The sequence below is a fragment of the Aricia agestis genome, chromosome Z (assembly GCF_905147365.1).
Source record: "Aricia agestis chromosome Z, ilAriAges1.1, whole genome shotgun sequence".
In the NCBI taxonomy this organism is placed as follows: Eukaryota; Metazoa; Arthropoda; class Insecta; order Lepidoptera; family Lycaenidae; genus Aricia; species Aricia agestis.
This window is the reverse complement of record NC_056428.1, coordinates 38,629,059-38,653,710: the sequence shown is the minus strand read 5'-3', so window position 1 is coordinate 38,653,710 and position 24,652 is coordinate 38,629,059. Positions and strand designations below refer to the sequence as shown.

At 36.4% G+C, this 24,652-nt stretch overlaps 1 protein-coding gene across 11 annotated transcripts in view; it reads left to right on the top strand.

The window, feature by feature from the left end:
* Positions 1-24,652, top strand: part of LOC121738511 (protein furry) — a 125,129-nt gene that overhangs the window by 26,496 nt on the left and 73,981 nt on the right. For all 11 annotated transcript variants that reach the window (XM_042130618.1, XM_042130617.1, XM_042130616.1 and 8 more), the window contains one exon: positions 3,109-3,266. In XM_042130618.1, coding sequence (XP_041986552.1) covers positions 3,109-3,266 — 158 coding nt within the window. The remainder of the gene's footprint in view (positions 1-3,108; positions 3,267-24,652) is intronic.

The window sequence follows — 24,652 nt, the reverse complement described above, 5'->3', positions numbered from 1 at the left end:
TAAAAGTCACCTAAAGAATCTGTCACATTTAAAATTATAAAAAATCGGCCAAGTGCGTGTCAAACTCGCGCACGAAGGGTTCTGTACCCTTAGGGAGCGAAAATAGGCATAAAATCTGTTTTTTGTAAATATTTATTTTAATTTATTAAAGTACAAATATAATTAAGGATTTTGTGCAAGTTTCAGCTAGCTATTGCCATTATTGATTACGATTTACGAGCAAAAATGGCCAAAAAAATTACGTTTCTTGTATGGGAGCCCCCCATAAATTTTGTTTTGTTTTTTTTTTTGTTTTAAGTATTTGTTATTATAGCGGCAACAGATATACACATTCTGTGAAAATTTCAGAAGTCTAGCTATTGTGGTTCTTGAGATACAAGAGCCTGGAGACAGACAGACATCGAAGTTTTACTGATAGGGTCCCGTTTTTACCCTTTGGGCACGGAACCCTAAAAACTAAACTATTCCAAAAAAGGTTAAAAACATTTCGAACAGGAATTCTGTTACTATGGTACCGACTGGCGACTACCGATGTATCGTTTTAAATTATTCCGTTTCTGTCACCAGTTTGTTTCCGGTGAATTAAAAGTTAAGATTTAAAATTACCAATACATTATTATATTATTACTAGATGTCCCGCGCGGCTTCGCCCGCGTAAATTAGAAATTTTACAGAATCCGTAGGTACATTTTCCCATAAAAAATATTTCCCCCGTTTTTCCCACATTTTCCTGAGTTTCTTCTGTCGTATTAGTCTTAGAGTAATAATATAATATAACCTTCTCGATAAATGATGAGTCTTACTCGATAAATGATCTATCTAACACTGAGATAAGTTTTTAAATCGGACCTGTAGTTTCTGAGATTGACGCGTTCAAGCAAACATACTCTTCAGGTTTATAATATTAGGTAGATATAGATTTTTTTTAATTATCGCTTGACAAACTCGAGTCTCGATCTAAAAGACTATGAAATGGTATAATATGGTAGTGATGATGATGATGATGATGATAAAGAATGTAATTTGCATAGTAGCATATGCTTTCTGTTCTTAAAACAACGCCGAAACTCCCAAACTTGTATCTATAAAGAATCAGGAATTCTCTCAGCACCTTCCGAACCACGGTATACCAGGTATATCTCGGTGCAAAATCTTACTTGTTGGTAGCATATGCTTAGAATACTTCTCACGAAACCGAAGTCACCATATGTTTCCCTATAAGTTTTGAGGAGTTCCCTCGATTACTTATGGATCCTTCATCAGATCACCACTTTTCTGAATATAATACCAAATTGGGATGATACCCTATATACCAAAAGAAAAATTTTGAAAATCGGTTAACAAACGGCGGAGTAATCGTTGAATATAAGAAAACGAACATAACGTCTCCCCCATTTTGAAAGTCGGTTAAAATTGTAGCCTATGTGTTATTTATTTAATATTTTAATCAGCACATGAATTGAATAACAAAATTTTTTTCAAATTAATCGTAGCACCATCTGTCAGGACAAACTAAAATTGAAATAGAATAATATTGAATGCGATGATAGCACCGTCCGCCGGATCTAATGTAAAACATTCCAAAATCAACAACTCCTTATAAATAAAACATTTTCCAGTAGACCAAACTGTAAATCTAAACCATTCTCGAATCTCCACGAACACACACAAAAAATTTCATCAAAATTGGTCCAGTCGTTTAGGAGGAGTTCAGTCACATACACACGCACACAAGAAATATATATATTAAGATTTATTATGCTTTTCTTGTACGCGAACGAATATTGACTGTAACTCATAAGTAAACTATTATAGAGTTCATTGGGAAACGCCTACGCAGCAGCAACAGGCTGATGATGATGATAGAGAATAATGAACAACATTCACGATAAACTTTGCTTGCATAACAACTATTAAATTGTTTAGAAATCTCAGAAGCCCCTTACATTTATTTCAAAAGCTATTTTCCTACTTTAAAAAGTTGAGAAACCATGAAACCGCACAAATGACGTAATAAAATTTTACAAAGTTACGACTAAAAGGTCAAATATATGATTAATTAACACACACTTATAGACAACTAAAATCATAACCCTTTCTTTTGGATTGGAACGAATTTTTCGAAAAACTCGAATTTCGAGTGACCCTAAAGATTTTAAAACATCAATATACTTTCGTACAACAATCGCTCTTTTATCAAGACATTTCAAATCTAAACGATGCTATTATTTTTAACGATGTCCGCATTTAACCTGTCATTTGAAACGATATGTCGCCCCACTTTTATCGTGAGACAGTTTACATGGCTTTTCTTTGAGCGTTTTTTAAAGGACGCGTCTATTTCTAATTTTACACCCTCGTTAGACTGACATATTGACGTTTCCATGTTTTATGCCTCCCATACCAGGCTAGCAATTGTACAGTGTCCAAGTGTGGGCGTAGTATATAATTAGTAAGTACTGTGGTAACCGTACTGAAACCGTGACTGTGTAAACTCTATATTGGAACGAAGTTCCTTATCACGCGTTGCTAAACCTCGGCTAGACGGAAAAAATTTAGGCGTGCACGTGTTTCTCTGCCAGTCTCTCTTTCTTTCATAAAAAGCGTTTAATCCGGGTTTCCCTGCACACCTCTCAAGTCTCAAGTTTTTGGGATTGAGGCTTGGTGTCCTGAAATACAGGCTCACGCCCAGTTTAGGCACCAGTCTCCCTTAACATCCTGATATTGTAAAGTTTATTATGTAATTAATGTAAATTGTGGTGAGAAAATAAACAATTATTATTACACTCTTTTCCTTTACTCTCATAATTTAGTGGAACGAATGAGTGATTACGGACAAGACTGTCGAGAGATCACGCTAAACCAACTTTTAACAACATCCGATTAGGTCATTAGTTAAAGAGCCTGCATTGTCCTATCCAAACTTTGACACAACATTTTTTCAACGCGGTAATAGTACCCACAACCATCGAGTCAAATTCAAGCTCTAAACTACTGAACGTCTACGTAGTTAACGAAGTCTCCCAAATAGGCATTATCCAAAGTCCATATTTTTTGTTATTAAGTAATAAATTCTCATCAGCAATAACAACTCATTTAACCCCCCAGGGAGTATCCATGCGACCACTACACAGCAATCATCAACGTCACACTCATGTGTACTGGCTGTCCTCGAGCGCCGGTACATGAGAGCGCTCTGCAGTTATTGCAGCTGTTGGACAAGAGATTCTTCGGCACCGTTGGTCCGCTGCCGGCCGAGGAGGAGGGTGAGTCTATTTCTATTACGTTACAGCTAAAGGGAGGGAGAATCATACCAAATGTGATAATACATGTTAAAATAATCGTCATTTTTTGTGACGTAATATGCCCTGTATGTTCCTAAAGCTGATCGCATATTTGTCAGCAAAATACGCGCCGCACGCGCCGATCCCGCCGCATTTTAGAAATCGTTGTATGTAATCAATTAATCATGTAAAACCTCGCACATTCACCCGCACCGTCCGCGTCGCATTTCGTATACACCATGTGGTGCGTGCAAAGCGTACGGCGCGTACGATGCTGACAAATGTGCGACCAGCTTAACGGCTGCACTCAGTGATATTAAATGATTAGGTACTTAACTTAAATTAAATGATTTTCACTTAAGCTAGATACATTTTGCTAAACTACAATACAAAAAAAAAACTTGCTCAGAATTTAGGTAACAAGACAACTATGTGTATACTTGTAGCTGTTAGAGTTAGCCCCTATTGATGGTTAAATAAATGGAGGTCTGTTGAGAATTGGTTAGAGATTTAGAAATGAATTTTGTAATGATGTTTATTCTAGAGGAATATAACTGTAAAATGTCTTTAATAATAATAAAGAGCTTCAAAATGATTGACTGTTGCTTATTAGTTATTATCGACAAGTTCGATGGAAAATCAGGCATTTGGCGAATATTGTTTTTATACAAAACACGTAAAATGGTTGCTCAATAGCAATAATAAGCTCAAAGTTCCATACATTCATAGAAGATAATATTACATGGAAAATCTTCACATACTTCATAAAAATCTCTGTTTTAAAATGCATAATAGTGATTATAAATCAGAAGTAAGTATAGGTATTAGAGATGTGCCGATCATGAGTTTGGCCGACAAAGAAGCCGACTAATCGCCGACTAGTCGGCCAAGCCGATCATGGTTTCGGAAGTTTTCGTAATGCTTTTTTACTGCTGTTTCGCGTCGCACACGCCGCCGCCTGCAAACGTGTCGAATACTTCGCGTACTTTATTTTGTTTAGCTATGATACAGTTGATGGTTTTCATTAAATATTTTATGTACATGAAATCTCGATTTAATAACACATATTAATTTGTTGTTAAAATTATATTTACAAAAATAATTTATTTTCTAGCAAGTAATTTCAGAAACACTTCATTTAATTTTAAAATGCGTAACACCTATATGAGTAAGATCTGAATACAATATTATAAATAATAATCAAGGTTTTTCTTTAATTATATTAATTGCAAATGCAAAATATTAATGCAAAATTCAATAACAGCAAAAAAGTAAAAAGGCGCTTTTTGCCGGCTATTCGCCGACTAGTCGCCGACTACAAAAGTGGCACAATAGTCGACTTTACCGACTAGTCGGCACATCTCTAATAGGTATATGATATCTTTCGTCGCTTGTAAATATAGATTTCCTATTTCTATAATCATTTTTAGTTTTCCTGGTATGATGGATTACGTCGTAAGTATGATGCAAAAATGCTTATTTTTATAATGTCTGAGATCTATAATAATTTAATACTCCTCCAGAAGAAGATCAACCGCAGTACTATTATCGAATCAGGTAAAAAAGTATTTTTAAAAAATTGGCAAACCATGCAATACTATTTACAATACTATTTACGCAATGGAAGGTGACTTTTTGATCTTTGCCGCAAGCGACCGCGACCGACAAAAATCCAATGCCACTTAACACTTTATGACGTAAGTCCTAGGCTATAGGTTTCATTACCGACATTGTTATTTCACATTGGTCTAGCGACCTATGCCGTCGCTGCTTAGTGGCGTAGGGCAACGAAGTAATGTCATAAAGTGTCATTTTATTTGAATTCTTGTCGGTCGCGGTCGCTTGCCGCGTTGGTCGACTTTTGGGGTCAATTCACAAAATGCAGCCTATTGCATCGACATGTCACGTTGCGATGTGACTGACCCTAATGTAATGCAGGCCACTAGAATCGGCTTATATCGGCTAATAGCCAAAGCATTACCATTACGGAAACATATCGGAATAGTAAATTTACTCGCTGTAGTAGTAGCATCTGCAATAATTGAGTGAGGGGTCGGTGGCCTGGTGTACTGTTCACTTATTTTACCCGAGACCATAATGTTAACGGTATAAGGTATTTATTGTAGTTTAGGGGTAAAATAACTGTGAGCGGTGGCATATCTGATTAATTATTATTATTACAGTCTATGGTTTTGTTGTTTTAAAGTTTTTTTTTTTTTTTTTTTTTTTTTATATCATGAACGTCAATGTCTTAGGCTCGATTTATATGCGTCCGCGCCAACGAGCGGTTTGGCCGCTTACAGACAGTTGCTAGTGATCTCGCGATGTCGTGGCCAAATCGCTGGTTCGTGTGGGCTGTGTGCATTGCGTGTGTGTGGGGTGGACTGGTGCGTGTACGTATATAAGGGCTCCCGAATTCGCAGTTATGTGTGGGAGCCCTAAATTAAGCCTTTGTTATAAAAATGTATAGTACTTAATTATGACTTTCGATAAACTGTATGTGAGGATTACTGTATGTTTGATTGGAAAACGTTTTTATATGTAAAGACATCTCAAAACATATAAAGAAAGGTTTTCAATAAATAAAACTTTTTGTACAAAGTGTTTTTATTATATTTAAACCTTAATTTAAACCATTATGTATTTACAATAGCAATATTAATAACTGCTACACATTATACAATACTTATTATTATGATTTGTAAAGTTTTACTATGCTCCTGAACGGTTCAAAAGTAGTAGTAGCTTTTAAACTGCTGCAGCTATATTGACAGATATATTTTAAGCTATTGCATAGCTTGCGGGCTCTGAGCGCGGCGACCGAATCAAGAAATCCTGCAAGACAAAAAGATTACTTGATTTTTTAGGGTTCCGTAGTCAACAAGGAACCTTTATAATTTCAGTCTGTCCGTCCGTCTGTCTGTCTGTCTGTCTGTCTGTCTGTCCGTCCGTCTGTCTATCTGTCCGCGGTTTTTCTCAGAGACTATAGGACCTACAGAGCTGTAATTTGGCATGAATGCACATAATATTATTGATGCTGACAAAATGGTACATGAAATCTTTTTTTTTTTATGAAATAAGGGGGCAAACGAGCAAACGGGTCACCTGATGGAAAGCAACTTCCGTCGCCCATGGACACTCGCAGCATCAGAAGAGCTGCAAGTGCGTTGCCGGCCTTTTAAGAGGGAATAGGGTAATAGGGGAGGGTAGGGAAGGGAAGGGAAGGGAATAGTTGAGGGTAGGGAAGGGAATAGGGTATTGGGCCTCCGGTAAACTCACTCACTCGGCGAAACACAGCGCAAGCGCTGTTTCACGCCGGTTTTCTGTGAGAACGTGGTATTTATCCGGTCGAGCCGGCCCATTCGTGCCGAAGCATGGCTCTCCCACGTATAAGCCACATCTTAAAAATATATTTTTTATGATACCTTCCCTACACATCAAGCGGGGATGAATATATTTTTTGCGTCCACCCCATCGTGTGGGATGTCGTTGGACAGGTTTTTTTAAAAATATTATGGGTACTCATACTCATATCATTTTCCGATTTAGAGATCCGTTTGTGAAATATTAAGTTTTAAATTTAATATTTCACAAACGTTAATATTTCATAAGTTTTTGAGTTTTTTTTCCCGTGGACTTCCCCCTTTGTTCGGACATCAATGTCATTACAATTTGACCTTTTGCCCGTTAAAAAAAAAGTTTTTGAGTTATAGTCGATCAACTAAAAAAATGTATTCGGCGAAGTATACAGGGTGTAACAAAACTAAGTGATAATACTTTAGGGTGTGTACGTGTTCCTTGTAGAGAGTTCACTGTGAAAGTAGTAGTGCTGAAAGACCAACATTTTTTTTCACTTTTGTCTGGGGAAACTCGTGACGCTCGGGCCCTTGCCCCATAAAGTTAATATACCTAGCAGAATAGAGAAACAAAGGCCTGAACAAGAGAGATGTCACTATCAGTAACACTGCGTGGTAAAAAGAGACGCGTGATACATGACAGCAGCACTCTTTTTTTGATGTCCAGTCGGCACGTGCCACACGTTGACAATTTTATCTCATATAATTAATGTTCGATCATGCTTGTGTAAGTGTATACGTACACATATTTTTCACACAGATGAAAACCAATTTCGGTTTCGTTTGACAGCTCGAGATTGTTGCTCTATTCCGCTAGGTAACTTTATGCCTTGTCCAGACAAAAGTGAAAAAAAAATCGTCTTTCAGCGCTGCTACCTTCACGGTGAACTCTCTACAAGGAACACGTACACACACTAAAGTATTATCACATTTTTATTACACACTGTATAGGAACTTTTCGTTCAAATTCCTTTGAAAGTAACTGAGATGATGTTGTTAGCAGTATAAAACACGTTATAAATGTACATTCGTTGACCATACAAAAATTATCAAAAACTAGTGGTACCTACTACGGAACCCTATATTGCGCGTGGCGCGACACGCACTTGGGCGGTTTTTTAATGAAATAAAAACAATTATTAAAAATAAGTATTCCCAAAATTTCTGCTTTTTGTTTTGAGCCTTCAAAGTTGGATGGCCAAGTGTAATTTTTTAATATTTTATTTTTATTTTTTATACCATGCGATAAGTTATGCAATTTATGACAATTTTTTTTTATGAAACGCAATATCTAACGTATGGTCAGCCCCGGATCTTCAATTTTTTTTAGGTGGGGCAAAAACTGAAAAATGCCGCCCCGCCTACCTACTTATGTTTATTTTCACCTCTATCATCCATATAATTTCAGCTATCAATATATATATTTAACAGGGTAGGCAGTGGCGGATTTACCAATAGGCTAAGTAGGCTGGAGGCTATAGGGCGGCAGATTTAGAGGGGCGGCAAATTTAGCCCAATTTTTTTTATCTTACAGAAATAAAAAATCCCACCAAAAACATTTTTTGTAAAATATTGCCGAGACGACCACATAAGGCTTACCCAGTGAAAAAGATATGAGATCTCATGTAGAGCCAATTAGCTTCTGAATCTACACGGCCTAACTCTACTGACCCTAACTTAAACAAATTCTACATACCAGTAAATAATATGTAAGGTTTCGCCGTTTCGCTACCGCACAGGGTGAAACCTTGTGTGGTCGTCTCAGCAAAAATTTTCAAAAAAGTGGTCAAAGTTAAATAAATGATGAGGTCCGTGAAGTGTGAATTTGGCCGCCCCCTGAATTTGCCGCCCGGGGCATAGGCCCCGGCTTGCCCCCCCTAGATCCGGGGCTGCGTATAGCTATCTAACAAAATCTTCCCGCGATGCGTACCAACTAGCTAGGCGTGACGTCAGAGTTTCCTGATATTTTGGATGAAGCGTTTTGGGAAGGTCTATTTTATGTTACTTTTGAATTGCAATGTCTTGGAGAGTTTTTTAGCTATAGGTAATTTTTTCACCGATGTTTCTATTTTTGAATAGTCCTTTACTTACCAAAAAGAAAAAAAATCATGCCTGTTACATAAAACAGAAAAATGAAAATAAAGACTTACCTACTTAATTAAAAGCAACTTTTGTTATGAAACCACTTTCATAAACGCAATATTTAATATACCTGTCGAACAAAGTTGTCTCCCGGTGCGTACAAACTACGAAAGACTGACGTCAGTATTTCGTAGCACTTTGTATGGAGCGTTTCGGGCAGGTCTTTTTTATGATATATTTGAATTGTCATATCTTGGTGAATTTTTAAGCTATCAGAGTCATTCTTTCAACGATGTTTCTATTTTTTAAGTGTCCTTCAATTGCCGATAAGAAAAAAAAATAGTCATCATGCCTATAATAATAATACTATCTATGGACGCTTCACACCACGTCAGTCTGGCCCCGTGCTAAGTACTTGAAGGACTTGTGTTACATGTACCAGACAACGGAAATATAAATTTAATACTTTTATACTATACATCTATTTAAGATTTTTATTATATCATACACATATTTGATACACATCCAGACCCGGGAACATTGAAAACTTTTTGTTCCGTGGGTGGGATTCGAACCCGCGACCCCCGGCTTGAGCTGCTGCACACTCAACCAATTGAGCCACAGAGGTCTTCAAACCCTACAGCTTTACACCTAATATAGGTATAGTCTATATATTCAATACAATCTCTGGTCCAACCCTCCCATGTCATTAAGGCTATATTCCATGGTGTTTGGAAAGCTTTGACTATCAATAGATGTTGACGGATAATGGATGTAGTAATTGCTAACATATAGGTATAAGCTGCCCCTTACAGTCCATTCTGTAAGCCTATCCGACATGAAATTTGGTTACAATATCACAGGAAACGTAGGTGCTCAGTTGATACCATTCGTATTTTCATAAACTATTTAACCCCCGACGAATAAGAGGGGTGTTATAAGTTTGACGTGTCTGTCTGTCTGTGAAATCGTAGCATCCAAACGGGTGGACCGATTTTGATCTAGTTTAAGAGTTAATTTCTTTTGAAATCGCTTCTAACGTTCGACTCTTATGTCTCGATTCTTGAACACCACAAAAGTGAAAAGTTATGTCACACTAAATATATGACGCCCGCAACTCCGTTGCGTTAAACTTCGTTTATCGCGCGGGGACTGTACAGTCTTCCAGGATAAAGGTATCCTATGTCCTTTCCCGCGACTCAAAGTATCTTCATACCAAATTTTAACAAAATCGGTTTAGTTGTTTCAACGTGAAGAAGTAACAGACAGACAGACATACTTCACATTATAATATTAGTGTATATGGATAGTATGGGTGTGTGTAACCAGGGCATCATAGCTCCCAAAAGGGTGCAACGATTTTGATTTAGTTTTAGTTTGAAAGCTAACATAATATAGAGTTTTCTTAGCAACAGTCTTAGTAACAAGGTAACTTCTAATGACTTAATCGGTTTAATATTATTCATTCTGACACCTGGCCCTGATCAAGATTTTGTACTTTCAATAGCTAATCTCGTTCAGTAGGCTACTTTCTTGCCTTAAATAGAACAGTGTACTGTTTTTATCAGATACTACTATAATTCGAAGACAACGTTATTTTGACCAAAATGTTTTAGAACGACGAACATAGGTGCATGATGCATCGCTAACATACTTACTTTCAGCATTTCACCAAGATTTATAAAATATTTTTTTGGTTTCTTGGAATATACAGTCCCTGTAAATATTACAATCTATACCTTGAACAATCTCAGAATGCATGCACGATCATGGGCAATCTAATAGGGCCTTCCACGTTGCATGATGGACCAACACAAGCTATAAGTAACGTATTTAAAGGCCAGAAGAAATATTGTCTATGACTGTTCACGATCGACGACATTTTATGCATATGCATGCTATAGACTGACCCAAATAGGAAAGCCGTCTTATGCTCAGTTTGTACCGCCGTGGAATGGAACGGAAGCGACTTTAGTAACGAAACTGTACATAGCACAATGAACTTTATATCAACAGTATAAGACATAAAAAACACGAGCCAAAACATTGGACGCGCGTCTTTCGCGGAATTCTCGAGAATTCTCCGGTGCCAATTTCCTCGCATGAGGCGAAATTGACGCTTCCATTCCGTTCCATTCCGCGGCGGTATAAATTGAGCCTTAAAGCGAGAATTCAGTCTAAATACTTATTCCAACTCGCAGTAGTACAAATTGCGGTCCAAGCGTAATCCTGCCCACTCGGTGCTAAAATAGAATCCCATTTGCCTTCGTCGTGCTAGCTGCAAGACATTTAATTAAAGGTAAAAATCTTAATAGTTAAAATATACAATACATGGTACAGACATTTTCTACAATGATAAACAACATACATTACAATAGATTTGCATTACATGCCTTATACTTGTATTATTATCTACAATTCCATGGGCGTACCCAGGTTCTGGGCCAGGGGGGGGCATATTACCCAGGTTCTGGGGCAGACTGGGGGGCAATTACGCAGAATCTGGGCCAGGGGGGGGGGGGGGGCAAATCAGATTTTTTGCAAAGAAATGGCAAAAATTCGTATTATTTTGTTTAATTTTTATAGATGAAAGTACTTGATAATATACTTAGTAGGGACATCAACATGATCGGGGGGGGGGGGGGGGCAACCGCCCCCTCTCCTCCCCCTGACACCCCCCCCCCCCCCCCCCCCCCCCCCCCCCCCCCGCCTCGGTACGCCCATACATACAATTCTACAAACATTTTTTGTTACATTATTGACGTTACATTCACACAAACCCTGCTAATATACGGGCAGAAAGTTTTAACGTCTCAGTCTCGAATTATTTTAAGTATATTTTTAAACTGACAAAAGTTTGTTGGAATAGTTTACAAGTTGGTTGCAAGTTTTTGTCGAATCGATGGCGCAGATTGGATGTTTTGTGTACTCTGTACAACTCAATTCGCAACATGTCCTTATATAAATATTACAGGCTGTAATAAAAACAACATGAAAATACTTGGTGTTCGTGAACTTTATCTAAGAGCCCCCGCAGACTACAAATAAATCGGGGTTTCAGTACATTATCGGCCGATACAAATCGTTTAATGTGCGCACTTTCATACATCTTCTAATTCATAAAGTCTGCAGTCTGCGGGGGCTCCAAGGGACACATACACATTTAAAGACACCCTAAAGTAATTATTTTGTTTTGATGCACTCTGTATATTACAACGAATTTATTTCATATGCAAGTAGATCTTTTAAACTTATATAGATAAGCTGAGGTTTAACCGAGGTTTCGCCTGCGTTAATACAGAATCTAACGGCAAACGTACATTTTCCTGAAATAAAAAGCCCCGTCTCCCGGACTATCTATCAATTGAGATCCATTGCGTTTTTCACATAAAAATCATCATCGGTCAACCATAATTGACAACCGTATACCTCCGGGATGGCGAACTAATGGCACGCGTGTCACAAATCTATCTATCTATCGAAATTATTTTTAACCGACTTCCAAAAAGGAGGAGGTTATAACCAACAATGAAGGTTAGATCCAATTCTGCATAGTGGGTACCAAATAACTAATAAGGAAAATTTTGAAATACGCATCGAATCACAAAAAACAATTGAATGGCACGTTTATGACTTAACTGAAGATTTCTTCAGAAAAAGGGCACATTAATACGAAAAGGTTCGCCATCCTGGTATACCTGCTAATGCCTAACATGAATAAGATTCCTTGATTGTATCATATCTTAAATATACATTGAATTGTCATTGAAGTACCAATACCTCCTGTGTGCTTTTTAGGAGCAAGAAAAACCATTGATTTTTAAGTTTTTATTTACAGAATTTTATCATAATTTCTAATTAAACTCCACAACACTTATTACTTTCTAAATTGCGATCACGTATTCTTGTAAAACCGTCAATTAAGAGAGAATGCAAGTTTGGAGGTATTAGTATTTCAACGACAATATGTACTTTTTAGAGTTCCGTAGTCAACAAGGAACCCCTTATGGTTTCGGTCTTAACGTCGGCCTGTCTCTACGCGGTTTTGCTCAGAGACTATATAGTACATACCTACAAAGCCGTAATTCGGCATGAATGCACATATTAATGATCCCGACAAAATGGTATATAAAATATTAAATAAATATATATGTGCTACCTCCCCTCAGCCCCGTAAAATCATCCCCGCTTGATGTGTTCAAGCGGGAATGTTTTTTTTTTATATCAACCCCACCTTGTGTGGTGTCGTTGAATAGGTTTCTAAAAATATTACAAGTATCCAAAGACCATTTTCCGATTTGGAGATCTATTCGTGAAATATGAAGTTTTAAAGTGGAAAAAATCGTTAAGAGTCCAGTGTCCCCCTTCTACCAACTAAACGGTTGCTTCTGGAAATGTGAAAAAATTCACGGGAATAGGAAATATGCTGAATACTATCACGGCTAAGAAGACTTTATAAATAGTTAAGTAATAGTCGATCAACTAAAATAAATCGGCAAAGTGCGAGTTGGACACGTCCATGAAGGGTTCCGCAGCAGCAATAAGATATTTTTTTGAAATTAAAATATATTTGATCTATTTTTTTATTTCAGTTGATTTAATGAAAGTTAAATTAAGGTTTTCCATTTATGACGTATAAAAAAAACTATTTGCTAGATCTCGTTCGAACCAATTTTTGTTGATAGTTTTTATAAAAATGTACACCTAACATCTTAAATTTTTTTTTTCATTTTTGTATCAAAATCTTAATGTAGTTCACAGCTACATCTACTAATCAAGTTTCAATAGTATAGCTCTTATAGTTCCGGAGAAAAGTGGCTGTGACATACGGACGGACAGACAGACAAACAGACGTGACGAATCTATAAGGGTTCCGTTACGGAGACTACGAAACCCTATAATATTGCGCGTGGCCTGATACGCACTTAGCCGGATTTTTCACATTTATTATAATATTATCAGATGATCATTGATCATATTAGATGTATAAAGCATATATAAACCAAATACAAAATTACTATGTTAATATTATTTACAAAATTCTGTTCTGTAAAACTAAAAATTTGTATCCGAGTCAAGCCGATCTAGTTAAACCCAATCTTTTTAACCCCCGACAAAAAAGAGGGGTGTTATAAAATTGACGTCTCTGTCTGTCGGTCTGTCTGTCTGTCTGTCTGTCTGTGGCATCGAGCATCCAAACGGGTGGACCGATATTGATCTAGTTTTTTTTGTTTGAAAGCTGACATCATCATCAGCCTGCTACGTGCTGAAAAATCGCGGTTCATCTGGTTCGTGAAGGGCCGATTAGCAACTTGCAGTCGTTTGGTGGGCTTTATTGCATGCTAGTTCGTGAAATTTATGAATATTTACACATTAATGGAAAGTTGACCTGTTGCTGCAGCATCACCTGGTAATCAATAGGATACCCAACTCCTCACCAACTTAGAGCAATGGTTTCGTGTTTGGGTTCATTTTAATTGCGACAACTAGTAAGACGTAGATAACCAATAAATTTTTGCATGCTGCTGCTGCAGCATCACCTGGATTCTATAGGAGCCGAGCTCCATATGAACCCAAAGTGGAGGTTTCATGTTTGGACTCATATTGACGGCTTCATCCAAAAGGACATTCCTAGATGGTATTCATTGGGATATAATATGGTATCCTGTTGATAGGAATTATTCTGCACTATAACCAACACAAGTTTAAAAAGCATGAAATAAAATTAAATTAAGAAATTTAAAAAAAAACCCCGCCAAACAACTTTAAAAAGTAATGAAATAATATATTTTACTGACTTTAAGTTTAAATAATTCCTAAGTGTAAAGTGATATTTTAGTCCATAATTGTTGTAAAGGTGTGTCGGGGGACCGCTAATGTAGATGTTTGATTTCCCATAAAATTATAGTTTAAGAGTCAGTTTTCAGCGAACCAAATCGAGACAATCAGTGACATGGGATACAAAATGCAAAAGACACTGTTAGCGGTCCGCCGACACACCTTGACAACAATTATGGACTAAAATATCACTTTACACTCAGGAATTATTTAAACTTAAAGTCAGTAAAATATATTATTTCATTACTTTTTAAAGTTGTTTGGCGGGGTTTTTTAAATTTCTTAATTTAATTTTATATCTAATTGTAATCGTTCTCTACATGTAATATTACATTATTAATCTATTTCTAATATTATAATGTGGTATGTATAAAATATACCTATTAGTACAATTTAAATGATTTCTTTTAATTTATAATATTACTTAATAATTATAAAGTTTCTATAGAGTAAAGAAGACAATACGTTGTTTTTACAACAACGCTATTATATTCCACTTAAATATCTATGATTTTGTAAATTCTCAGGTGCTCTTACTTTATTTACAGTAAGTTTATTTTATTTATTACACTACTAAATTAGTAACTACTTGGCTACTTACAATAGTGTCTATAATCTATATAGAAAAGGTAGCTTTACGATCAACCTCAAAAATTTCTAAAATTTTTAGCATAGAGTTTAATTAGCTGGTCCAAATTATGAAGGTAGAGTAACCTGCTTAGCGGGATTTAGAGGCATTTAACAACTGTAAGAATCACACTAAGGACCTGCTACACCACTTCCTGACAAGTGCTGGATAGGCTATCCATAACTTATCTTATATCGTTCTGACTTGTTTACGTTCATTTTCCTCTTTATACAAAAATATCGAAAATATAGATACATACTTAGATAATAAACATGATTCTGAATAATATTAATAAATATTATACATAATATATAGTGGACCAGTATACATGGTGTAACAAAACTAAGTCATATATATAACTGATATTACTTTAGGGTGTGTATGTGTTCCTTAAATAGAGTTCACTGTGAAAGTAGCACCACTGAATGAGCAAATTTATTTTTGTGATTTATACAGTATGTAACAAAAATAAGTGATAATACTTTAGGGTGTGTACGTGTTCCTTGTAGAGAGTTCACTGTGAAAGTAGCAGCTCTGAAAGACTACTACTACTTTCACAGTGAACTCTCTACAAGGAACACGTACACACCCTAAAGTATTATCACTTATTTTTGTTACACCCTGTATAGGCAAGAGCCCCAGCGTTACAGCCTGTATAAGTGCTATAAAATTAAATCAACTGAAAGTAATCAATAGGTTTAATATGTTTCATTTTGCTCTACGCCCGCCAATTCAAAGCAGTGGCGGCATAGGTCGCTCGACCAATGTCGACAGAAATTAAAACCTGGTGCCTTACTCCCGAAACTGATATCGATTTCAACGGTTTTTTGTCATTTTTAGACATAATATTTTAGATGGCTAAAGTGTCAAAAAACCGTTGAAATCGCAAATCGAAATCGATATCAGTTTCGGGAGTAACTAGTAAGGCACCTGTAGTCTAGGTCATAAAATGGCATTTTATTTGAAGTTTTGTCGGTTGCGGTCGCGTGCCGCGAGGATCGGAAAGCAGCTACTTAAGTTATATTAAAATTAAGAGCATGAACCCACTAGATTCTAGAATATGTTACTTACTTCCGACTTCGTTGCGAAGCTTGTTAAACTAATTGCGTATCGTAAATATAATATGACACCAATGTCTATAAGAAATAACTCAATCTGCTGAATTATAAATAAATTCAGCAGATTGAGTTATGTGAAGAGCTATTTGAAAATGATAGACCTACACAATACTTTCAAATGTATAATATTATTATTATTGTCTAATAAGTAGACATATATAGCATTTATGTACTATGTTTCTAAAATGATTTGCGCTTAAACCGCTGAACCGATTTTGATAAAATTTTGTATGCAGATAATTTTTGAATCAATTAAAATGAAATTAGATACTTTTTGTCCCGGAAAATATAGCAGCTACACACGTATAGCATCTACGTAAGAAAAAAATGTATAGTGCCCACGTGTCTGCGCAATACACAGGGTTACTTAATATTTTTAAATGTCCTAATACAGTGAATCTGTCGCACGATCGGCGAGGGATTTGAGATATTTTGTATTAAGATTTAAGAGTGAGTAGTGGCCGAAACGCTCGATCCCGCGGACGCATTGAAATCGAGCCTTAGTGGGCGTCCATTAATTACGTGAGGTGTTCTAGGGGGGGTCAAGCTAAATCTTTCCGAATCTCACTAAGGGGGTCGTAGAAAATATCACGTAATTTATTTCAAGCAAAAAACTGAAATTTTATGAAAAAATATTTTTAGAATATGGCCAAATATGGAGATCCTCATTCAATAATCTAAATTTACCACCAAAATATAGGTTTTGACAATTTGGGGAGGCGGAAAATGTCATAAAGGGGGGAGAGGGGTGGTCAAAAAATCTTCACGTCATTAATGGACGCCCTCTTAGTAGCAACGTACAGCTGCAAGAATATCATTCATAATATTCTTGCAGCTGTGATGTCCTATAATGTAAACGATATCAAAGCGATGCAATTTGCTAAAGGCTACTCCTATAAAGCTATTATGCCTCCGGATATTGTAAACCTGATCGATAATAAAATTTGCCGTGGACGTAACTATATTTTTAAACCGCGACGCGAAGACGGTACAATGGAAACTCGATTCTACGGATTCGCGATTATCCAGACCATCATCGGGAAATGTATAAAAATTCCCTAGTATCAATGTTGATTTACTGTGTTTTTTTAACAAACACGTAAAATATTAACCTAACCTAACCTAACTACAACAATAATTAGGCCGGTTAATTAAATCCCTACTGAATATAAAATACATTCTTTATATTATGTACAGTTTCGTTGCAGAAAAATGCTTTTCGCTTCTTGAATTTGTGAAAGAAAAATTGAGCCTTAGACAAACGAGGAGAAAAATGTTATAACTAAACAAGTGACTAAGGGTGAGGTGCACCAGCTTACTATAACTATAACTTTAACTATAACTACAATGCAAAATGTCAAATCTTTGGTTAAAGTCAATTATGGATGCCATATTTAACGATAACCATTATATCTCGACAAGACTTGAAATGAACGTGGCGAAAAATGGAACCAACGCTATGAGGGCACAAGATCGCCCTAAAGGATGGAAATGGAAGAGGCCTATGCCCAGGAATGGACTCTTAGTGGCTGACGATGATGATGATGATGAAGTTTATAAGAGTCCGTTGATAATTGCAATTGCTACCATCGTGCTGATCGATGATGGTGTCGTGGTGGGCAATATAACTCTTCCATGGCTGTTGCGAAACCCCTTGAGCTTGGGCTCATTTGTTTTCTACTGATGACCTAATTCGCTACACTTGGTTGGTGGTGAGAGTCTGATGACGGAGCAGGGTGAGATTTCAGATTTTTTAGCGATTAGATATTTTAATCATCGATGAAAAGTGTCCTCACCGGTCATAAAAGCGTGTGTTTTTCGTTTTTAAACCAAGCACTTTACTAGTAAAATACTTAAAGAATATACGTTCAGACATAGGTCGCCGATAACTATGAATTGCAAGCAAATATTTGGTCAGTTTTGGTTCCAATAAGCTAGTACGTACGAACAGTTTACGATTTGTAATTTTCAGCCATTTACCTGATCATCTTTTTTTGGTCACAATAAGTCACGTTTGAACGCTCGTTGCTTCATAACGCAAGCGAATATTTGGTCAGTTTTTACGCTACTGATATGAGAACAACTAGTACTTACCTAATATTTACCTTATCATTTTTTTTGGTCATGATAACTGGGTTTTCAGGCGCCCTATACAGAGAACGTAAATACTTTACGCAGGCAGACCGACATATTTGGCATCAGAGAGTTGCTCTTTATCTTGTCAATGCAATGTAAGTCATTTTGGATATCGTTACCAAAAATGTCGTGACCTCCCGTAATATAAGTACGAAATCACAATATCATCCAGATATATATGCGGTTTTGATATAAGTAGCGAGGAATTCCCACGATTACCTATGGATCCCATTATGAAGTCACCTTTTTTATGAACATGGTAGGTATCAAATTCGGATTAAACCCGATACAATAGCGAAAAAATCTAGAAAATGGGTCCACAAATGTGATCGTTGAACATACAAAAAAATATGATATATAAACAGACGAACATATAACCTCCTCCTTTTCCGAAGTCGGTTAAAAAATATAAATAAATCGGCCAAGTACGAGTCGGACTCGCGCACGTAGAGTTCCGTACCGCTACATAGCAAAAATAGGCCAACAATTATTGTGATTTTTGTATGGGAGCCCCCCTTAAATTTTTATTTTACTTTAATATTATTATTAATTATTAAATTACACATATAATTAAGGCCTTGGTGAAAATTTCACGTGCATACCTGTTGCATTATTGATAAAGAACAAAAAAGCCAAAAAATCACGTTTATTGTATGGGGCCCTCGCGGTGCAATGGGCATTGTCCAAAAAAAATCACATGTACTTTTTATATTTTTTTTCGTTACAATAGGGTATTTTAAGAAAATAAATTAAATAATTTTGAAATTCATTGGCTAGTTTTTTGTCAATAAATTTTTAAAGTTTCGCTCTGACGTCATCATCGGCGGTCAATAATTGACCTCTGCAGTATGTTTTTTCCTTTCAATCTTATTTGTAATGGCTGGTTCGTCAAATGCAAGTTCTCATTATGTGAAAGCTGATACGAGAAGCTTACCAAAAGTTCGAAACGTAATGTTGGTCGAATTTATTGCTAATTTAACGCCATTGAAGGTCAAACAAAGGTTAAACATATTTGTTCAAAAATATAAGTAACTAATGGGTATTTTTTTCGTTTATATACAGAAAAACAATCACTGACCTTATTCCTCGAAATGTTTTTGTAATGAGCAAAATTAAAAAAAAAATGGACAATCCTCATTGTGATATGACGTCACACCGTAACCGTGTCGTACAGTTACAACTTGTTTTGCTTATAAAACTAATTAACGTATCCAAGTAATTCTTTCACTAGTATTTATTATTTTCGACAGAGAATATGGACTGCTAATAATCAAAATTAGGTGACATTCTCCATTTCAGAGCGTATTGGATGCAAACAAACAAACTAGGTAATAATTAATTTGTAGAAACTTTACATTATACATAAATTATAAACATTTAAGTTATTATCAATATTTCTAAAATTGATTCTTATTGTCCTTTAGTGTCTTATGTGATTCGCAGTGGAGTTACGATTTCTATGGAGAAAGAAATTCATGTGATTTCTTTCTAGAAGAGGACGTCCATAAATTACGTGAGTTTTTTAAGTCTATTTTTAAAGGATTTTGAACCCGAGGAGGGTTCAAATTTCCGTAGTGAGATATCGTAAGATTTGTCTCGAACCCGCTTCTGTATGTTAAGTAATATTTAATACGATATTTATGTGAAAATAAACCTGCACCACAATGACTCGCGTTACTTATGGACGCTCCCTTCTCTAATATGCTGGTTTTAGTCCACGCCGTCGCTGCTACGACTACTCATCAACAACTCATCCATAATCAATCATTTCATACATTTCATCACCACCGTGCTGTTACCAGTTTAATTTTAATCATCATTTACCACCACTATGATCCCATCCATCGACCCATCATCATCATCATCGTCATCATCTTAATCAATATCTCAGCTTTTATCACCACCGTGTTGTTCGACAGCTTGATGTTAATCATCATTACACCAACACTAATCCCATCCATCGCCCATCATGATCAACCTCGCAGCTTTCATCACCATCGTGCTGTTTATATTAATCATCTTTACACCATCACTAATCCCAGCATATTCCATCTTAGGGTCAATTCAGACCGCAACGCGACGCGTAGATGCATTTCTTCTTCTTTTTTATTAATGGCTCCTTTGTGAGTTGCCAGTATCAGAGTGTTTTGGCAAAAACTTTACTTTATGAGATGGCTTTATGAAGAAACAAGGTTACGGTATGATGAGACGCGTACGGTGACTGTTGAAAAATCTAGGGTTAGTCCTATACACCTTACAATTTAATACTGTTAGTATAAATGTATGAACATAAAGTTTCAACTAAGGGAGTATTTACAGAGGACAGAACTGAAGTAAAATTGATAGGGCGAGGAATAGTAGGGGGAAGGAAATCGTATAAGGAAGGTTGGTATCTTGGGCAAGAGAAAAAAATATATTGGTGGTGGTGGCGTAGATGCATTTCTAAATTAGTATGGATTTGACAGATTCGTCACCTTAACCAAGACGTCTCACGCTAACGACATCTGTCAAATCCAGACAAATTTAGGTCGCGTCGCGTCGCGCCTCGCCTCGTCACGTTGCGGTCTGAATTGACCCATAATCATCATCATCAACCACAACAAACGAAATCGCAGCTTTCATCATAATTGCGCTGTTCGACAGTTTAATGTTAATCACCATTACACTACCAATCACGCATCAGTAGATCATGGCGTCGACGGGACCCCCTATCCGCTACCCGGGGACGCGCCCGATGGGAGACCAGCAACTCCACACGGGATGTTCACTTAACGGAACAAAATAAGCTTCGAATGTTAGCCATATGATAAAATATGAAATAGTATTTTAAAAAGATTAATATTAAAACACTATCATTTTGAAGTCGGTTAAGGTGACGCCGCGTTAAAGTAAAAAACCGTGTTGGATATGTTTTAGATTGTTTGTTTTCAAAACAAGAAATGGAACAGCAAGAAATGGAAAGCGGCGAAGAGATGGTGTAAGCGACAAAATGATTTTCGTCGCGTAATTTAAAAACCATAAATATATTTCATATAAGCTATGGGCAAATTAAAGTGTATGCTTGAACCAATCTATGTACAAATTTTGTAAGCTTAAATCACTCTCCTCTGTTGGCAAAATTAGAATCCCTTTTTTACAGAGGTCTTTTTGATTGATTATTCTGTGTCTATTATGAATACTGACTATGCACTTTAATTTCTTAGCTTTAGTCATTGTTGAGAAAAATCGATATCGCTACAGCCAAATTTTCAAAGCGTCGCTATGAAGCACGTATCGGATAGGTAAAATCGGTCCTGCATCTGATTGCCAATGGCCAGTCGGTTATCCTTCCCTCTTGCTTATGAAAGTAAAGTAAAAGAGTGTTAAAGCATTGCGCACATACTTGAAGACTATAAAATAAATCATGCTATCATGGACAGCTAGCCTTTATTCGAGGAAACTGGACTACAACCTGTTGAAGCTATGTGAGTACTTATTTTTTCTGCCTGTCTGTCTGTTTACCTGTATACCCTTTCAACCAAAGAATAATTTTGGACAGTTTTAGATTGAACGATTTCTTTTGGCGTGCTGTTCTAGATTCATTATTTAAAGCATGCCTGCTTTTCCTATAATTTCCGTGACCTTTACACCGTAAATAAGTCTTCGATGCACAATTTGTGCTCTACTATTCGATAAGTGACTTCTTGACATTTAACTTTGAAGGCAGACCATTGTTACAGGGGATGTCCATTAATCACGTAAGGCTTGAAGATGAAAGGGGGGGGTTGATAAAAATCATGGTAATATATTTCAGAATAAAATTAGATTAGATATAGTTTATACCTGTATTGAAAGATAATATTCACGTGATTAATGGACGGCCCCTAATATACTACAGAACCGTAACTTTTATACATTTGACCGATCAAGTATGGCTCCAGTTACTGTCAATAATTACTAGGGCAACAAAAAATATATGACCGTCCACGTCCGAATTTAACAACTAAGCCCTAACAGTTAGTTGTAAAACTCGGGTCGATCGGAAGTTTGAAAGTTCCACAAAAAGTAAACCCAGATGTATATGTTGCAGGCGGATTGTATAATCCGCTGTTTTACATTACGGCTAGCGGTTATAAAAACAGGGCCGTTTTGTAATGCTGCGATTTTTCGATTCGCCGTATTGAATGCGGCTGAATAAAAAAGCCGGAATGTATTCGGCGCCATACGCTATTTAAAACGGCTAGCCATAATGTAATAAAACGAAAGATTAGCCGCCTCTTTGACAGTTTTTACTCTAGGCGCTGCTGTGACATACCAACAGCAATCGCGTTAGATACCGAATGTTTGTTGCTAAATTGCGAGGTGTTGAGTGAATTAAACAAAGAAAACAGTAAATTTCAGAACAATTTTCAAATGCAATTGAAGAATTTCTATTATTCTCGATGTAAAACAGTAAAGAAAGTACCGGTACGAAGAAAGTACGATGCCTCTAAACGTGGGCCGCATTACAAAATGACCCTGTTTTTTAAAACAGCTAGCCGTAATGTATTACTTGTGGTATTACGGCGGATTGTACAATTCGCCTGCGACATATATATTATTATAGTGGAACCATTTTTTTCACTCATCCATAGTATCAATTATTCAGAGGCCGATAAGTACCCCTTATGAACCTTATTTTCAACCTGATAAGGTGCCCTATAAAACACATTACAAACCGTACGTTTGAAGAAAGTGAGAATACGAAATTATGAAACTATTTAATGAGATGCTAGGCAAAGTTAAATTGAGGAACACTGGTGCGACACAGTTGCTTTGAATACGTTGATTACATTCAGCAGTTCGTTTACAACAGAAATATGGATTTGAAATAAATGTAGGTAAAACTCGAATGTACCTATTTATGGTACGCGCAAACGAGCTATTCCTACCGCTAAACTTTGTAAGTGGTCGCCGATAAAATGTTACAAAAGATTTTTACTAACTTCTCTGGAAGTTCCCTATAATTTGGTTGAGATATTCTACAATGATGTCATTTGTCATGATGGTTTTTTTATGAAATAAGGGGGCAAATGAGCAAACGGATCACCTGATGGAAAGCAACTTCCGTCGGCCATGGACACTCGCAACATCAGAAGACCTGCAGGTGCGTTGCCGGCCTTTTAAGAGGGAATAGGGGAGTGTAAGAAAGGGAATAGGAAAGGGTAGGGAAGGGAATAGGGTAGGGGATTGGGCCTCTGGTAAACTCACTCACTCGGCGAAACACAGAGCAAGCGCTGTTTCACGTCGGTTTTCTGTGAGCCCGTGGTATTTCTCCGGTCGAGCCGGCCTATTCGTGCCGAAGCATGGCTCTACCACGTAAAAATTGTTTTGTGTAGAGCGTACGAAGTTGTATCTATATAAGATATTTATCTAATTTTATTTAACTAAATTTTTATTAGTGTACACGTAACAATAACTTAAATATAAATGTTGGTTTTAACACTTTATAAAGATACCCGTTAAGTTTGAATGCAGCTAAAACTAATCAGTAGATAAGTTTTGATTTTTGGGTCTATAAACCGTTTAAAATATACCACTTGTTGGTTGAAATCAAAATAACCTCCTTTTTGGAAGTCGGTTAAAAATACTTCCTATTCTAGATCTTTAGTCGCGTTCGTCGGTCGCCCGTTTGCGGATACATTATTTACGGGACAGTGCACTGTATTATGAAATTTATCGTGTATTTCTCTCATGAGCATCTTCAGTGGAAATACTCGCATACTCGATATGTGGAACTCATAGAAATACTTAGCGATATCATTTTGTTCTCTATGTTTATTATTAGTGGAATGGACTTTCGCTTTGTTTCAACTCATGTTAGATAGTTTGGTAATTAATATGGCTGAAAATTTATATTTTAATATTAGATGAACCGGTGTAATTTGTACCAATATATAATATAATATTCTGTATTTCAAAGCCTACAGTAGTAGCTTTATAAAGGCATAATTTCCACTAATTTTACTAATAATGTGATCGATGCAAGCATCGCACATTCCTAGGTCAGCATAATAATTAGTTTATTAATTTAGTAAATATCTCAATATTTGAACGATTTCGATAAATTGATAAACTAATTATTATGCTGACCTAGGAATGTGCGATGCTTGCATCGTACATAATGTATATGATTTTTATTATTACGTTATACGAATGTTAGGTATTTTTCGTTACGATATAATTAATTTC